The 4,669-nt window shown below is 35.7% G+C and overlaps 1 protein-coding gene across 4 annotated transcripts in view; it reads left to right on the plus strand.

The window, feature by feature from the left end:
• Positions 1-1,242: 1,242 nt before the first annotated feature.
• The window catches only part of LOC111388771 (NDR1/HIN1-like protein 10), a 4,949-nt gene continuing 1,522 nt past the window's right edge, over positions 1,243-4,669 (plus strand). The window contains exons 1-2 of one of the 4 annotated variants that reach the window (XM_023013569.1): positions 1,243-2,170; positions 4,496-4,663. In XM_023013569.1, the coding sequence (XP_022869337.1) occupies positions 1,417-2,169 (753 nt within the window). In that variant the 5' untranslated portion in view covers positions 1,243-1,416 and the 3' untranslated portion in view covers position 2,170; positions 4,496-4,663. Of the gene's footprint in view, positions 2,171-2,406; positions 2,426-4,495; positions 4,664-4,669 lie in introns of those variants that run through there. The other 3 variants (XM_023013573.1, XM_023013571.1, XM_023013572.1) reach the window with 3 other exon arrangements.

Below are 4,669 nucleotides of genomic sequence, written 5' to 3' on the forward strand. Positions count from 1 at the left end.
AGTCTACGATATGTTGGTTTGGGATACAAATTGTAATAGAGAAGAAAAATTCATGTAGTCAACCCAATTTTATTGGGAGTAAAGTTTGAATTGAAATTTGTCGGTGAATTTGCCTTTGGATGCTTTGTAAAGTATACCTCCATCCATTCGATTCAATAAATCAAGATATGGTTGTATTGTTCCTAAATTGAATTTGAAGGATTGACATGAATTTCCACCCTCTAGAATCTTGCATCAATTGTCCCTATAATTTGCTCCATTCTCATTACTTCTCTACCTTGCTAACATTGCCTCGATCATCCATTGATCAACTCTTGCCTTGTAAACAAAAAAATCCCGCACTTGCAAGAGGACGATCCATTTGGATCAACTTGAGAGTTGAACATTGCATAGCTGGAATCCCACTACATGAGCCTACTTGCTTTATTGAAGTAGCTCGGCTCGAGAGCCACTCGCAACTCGACAATTTTATTTATTTTTTACTAATTTTCACTCATTATGACAAGCTGGCTCACATGCGAGCCGATGAGCTCACAACGAACTTGAGCGAGCTGCTCCTAGAGAGTCACGAGCAAATCGTCCACTTAACCCCCTAAACCATTAACTCGTACATGAACGCGAACCGAAAAACTTGACAAGTAGTTCCTTCCACTTTATCCTTGATACATTCACTTGTAATTGATTCGAGTCTTGACGAATTACTCATCCCACTTCATTTTTGATCCTTTCACTTGAAAATCAGACAATTATTGATTTGATCCAAAATTCAACATTTTAACGTTAATATTCATCTCTTGTTAATCAATTTTCGAACCAGCATTGAATAATTAGTAAGTGTATGTTTGACCCATTTCTTAAAATTCGTTTTTTTTTCCTTTCAAATTCATTGTCAATTAAGTATTTCATTGTGATTCATAACTTCTATCAATTTTTTTATCCATATTTATTATAATTTATGAGGGTATCTCAAAGGACATGTTGATGGATTTTGATAAATTATAAATTCTAATGAATTTTCAGAATTTGAATAGATTTCTACAAAATTCTTAAAAATTTCCTTAAATATTGTAATTTTTTTAAAGTGTTTTTTTTATATGTATTTTTAAACTTTAAATCTATCAAAATCCTTTTAAATCCATTTGTTAATAAAATTCTTATAAATTAACGAGTTATTAAGGAAACCTAAAATCTTAAAGAAATTCATTAAAATTTTGATGAAATTCATCTATTAAAAGGAGACATAAATTTTAGAAGGACACTCCGTGAATAATATATATTGGATCGACGATCTCAATCTCGTTTCTCTTCTCACAATTTGATTCTGCTGTCCAAGCACAACACAAATTACAGTAGTAAAATTGGGTAAGTTGTTCCGATCTCATAATATTCCCCCAGATGTTGAGGTAATTTGTGCTTATGGAAGACCCCAATAGACCCGTCACGGGCTATCCCGTCAATCCCAATGGTTACTCCGCTAATCCGCCGCCTGCCGGCACCGCCTATCCCTACGTCGCCCCCAATTCCTACACCAGTTACCAAAACTACCCATACTCCCAACAAAGTTACCAAGCTGATCCTGACTTGGTCCGACGCGCCACCTTTCTCCGCCGCATCTTTGCGTTCATTATAGGAGTCGTCGTCATCTTCGGTACAATCACCTTCATTGTCTGGATTGTCCTCCGCCCCCAGCTTCCTGAGTTTCGGGTCGACTCATTTTCGTTCTCCAATTTTACTATTAACAACGGTTCTCTTGTTTCATTTACCTCGGAAGCCCGGCTTACTGCTCGGAACCCGAACAAGAAAATGACAGTTGATTACGATAATATCGAAGCCTTGATTTTTTACAAATCACAGACCCTCTCGGATACTACTGTTCCACCCTTTTTCCAGGATACCAAAAACGAGACGTCATTAAACGCCAATTTCGCTGCCGCTGGGAGTTTCGTGGATAAGTGGGCAGTGGATGGGATAAATAATGAGAGGAATGCGAATGGGATTGTGGGGTTCAACTTGAGGATGCTTGCAAGGGTTAGGCTCCAGGCAAAGGCATGGACGACGAGAAACAGGTTGCTGAAGGTGTTTTGCGGTGATTTGGCTGTTGGATTTCCGAGTAATGGAAGATCGGGAACATTAACCAGTGGGCCAAAGAAGTGTCGTGTTGGGATTTGAGGTGAATTACTGAATTTTCGTAGATTATTTGATCAATTATTAGGTGGCTTTTGCTGAATCAGGAATAATGTAAATCGATGGGCTTATTTTTTATATACAAGAAATTTGGATTTGTAGGATAATCTTTATTGATTCACAGATTGTTCTGTTTTTGTTACTTAGGTGGTTGATTTTTTATTAGTACTATTTACTATTTTTTATTCGAAATATGATTTTGGCTCATTTGTCTATCTTTAGCTAATCCAAGGGAAATAAGAAGCAAGGGTTTTGTCATTGGTGCAATTTGGATAATAAAACGAAAAAGTTGATGCCTTGTCTCGCATTTCTACACTAACAAACCTATATGCGTGGAGCAGACAAAATGTATCCTCAATGAATTAATATGAAGTCCAACTAACAAAGGAATATGACTGCTGTACCAACTTCTTTGTCCAAACTCGTGGTACACTAATGGAGAGTAGAGAGAAGTTATTGCCTATATTTTATATGTGTGGATGCACTTTTACATGTAAAATTATATAGGTGTATTATCCATAGATCTTTGATGGTTTGAAAGCGAAATGAACAGTATTGCCTAATGTTTACTTGTTAATAGTTGATATGTATATTCTTATATTTCACCTTATTTATTCTATATTACGGATCACAACCACGTTAACATTCTCATCTTCATTATGTTCATCATATAGAGATAGCATCGCTTAACAGCTTAACACTGAATAGCATGACCTAATGACAAATAACTATATGCATAACTTGTCTCTTGACCTTATTAGGATATTAACACATAAAGTTCCCATAGAATTTCTTCGTTATGCATTACCATACACTTCAAGTTCTACCTCGTTAATAGTTGTAAATATATATTCGAACTAATCAATCTTTTGGGAAACAGGATTTTCGGTGGTAATGAATCTACTATCACATTCTATGTACTCTGTCTAAGTTCTTGATGTAATAATACCTTTAGATTCCAAAGTACTCCTCCAAACCAAACTCCAAAGTTCCAACTTAGTATAACCTCTCCTATTATCATTCATTAGCGAATAACATTCAACAAGGAAAGTCATCATGGATTTGACTTTTAAGTTTATCCTTGCTAAAGTTAAAGTGCGAGGACTTTTGGCAATTCGATGCAAGCCTACATACTAGGATGCACCGACATCTTCAGAGCGTGTCCAATTAGTTTTGTACAGTTGGACATGTCGTCGACACATTGTTGACACGCTGAGAGATATATTGTGCCGGATACCGACAAACACCTGTACTCCAGGTGATGTGTCCAAATTATATTTTGTTTTCCTGGAGTTGGTTTTGTCACTGACACATTTTCGACACACACGCCAAAAATAAAATTACTTACAATATAAATTTTTTTTTAAAAAAGGAGATTATTTTACTTAGCGTGTTGAAGATGTGTTATGTTACTACTTTTTTGAAAAATTACATCTCGGAGTGTCCATTTCAGTGCTTTCTTGCTTTAATGTGTTGAGGATCAATGATGCTTGAATTACACTTCAATTTGTGCTCAATCATCATCTTCCATAATTTTTAGATGATTAAGTAATTTTACTGCACATTATTGGTTAGTATTCGTCAGTTGTATGTACCATGTTGTTTGATTCCAAGTCCAATAATGATATTTTTAGATTGCTTGCACAATTCCTTTTGATTCTCTCGGCCCACTTCCGGAACCCCTCGACACTTGAACACAGTATGAGGTTTGATTATTGTTTTTTAAGATGACTGCACGTTGAAATGTGTCTGCCTTCTTGATATATAACTCGCCCTTTATGCCCTAGATGTATGACGACATTCAATGTCATAACTCATAAGTTCGCTTGCTATAGCCCTACACATCTTGAAAGGCCGTATAGAGTAGAATGGTTTTCAAGATGATTGACTTTTATGACAATTTATGGTAGAGGGACTATCTAGCTGAGTTTTGAAATTAGCTACATTAGCTTCCATTGAGAATGAGGGGCCCTCCGAAGGAGTTTTCAGCTCCTTACTTACCTACCCTTATATATTAACTAATTATTAATTAATATAAGAAAAAGAGTCAAAATTCCAATGATTTGATGCTTCCTTAGGAGAAACTTTGAGCAATGAGGCAGATGCACTTTCCAAATAGTGTTTGGATTGATTGTGAAATGTACGCAATAAACAGAAATCTTGTTAAGTTTCCTTATTAGTTTGTCCTTAAGAACAATTCATTTACTGGTCGCATATTTTTGGTTTGAATTTTTTATGGATTCTGAACTTGGTAATTGTTATCTTTTCTTATTTTCTATCCATGGTGAAGGTTTCTATCTCTTGTTTACAGCTATAATTGATTCCTGTAGATTGATTTTGCTCGAGATATTGTTCCATCTCAAATAACCCACTAAACTTTCTGATACCGCCTGCAACAAAAGATCATGGAGGTAGTAAGAGACGTCTAACAAAAAATGCAAGCTATTGTTCGAGCTGAAGTGCCCAAATTGCTGTTGAGATAAAT

This window comes from Olea europaea, unplaced genomic scaffold (assembly GCF_002742605.1).
Source record: "Olea europaea var. sylvestris unplaced genomic scaffold, O_europaea_v1 scaffold528, whole genome shotgun sequence".
Lineage (NCBI taxonomy): Eukaryota > Viridiplantae > Streptophyta > Magnoliopsida > Lamiales > Oleaceae > Olea > Olea europaea.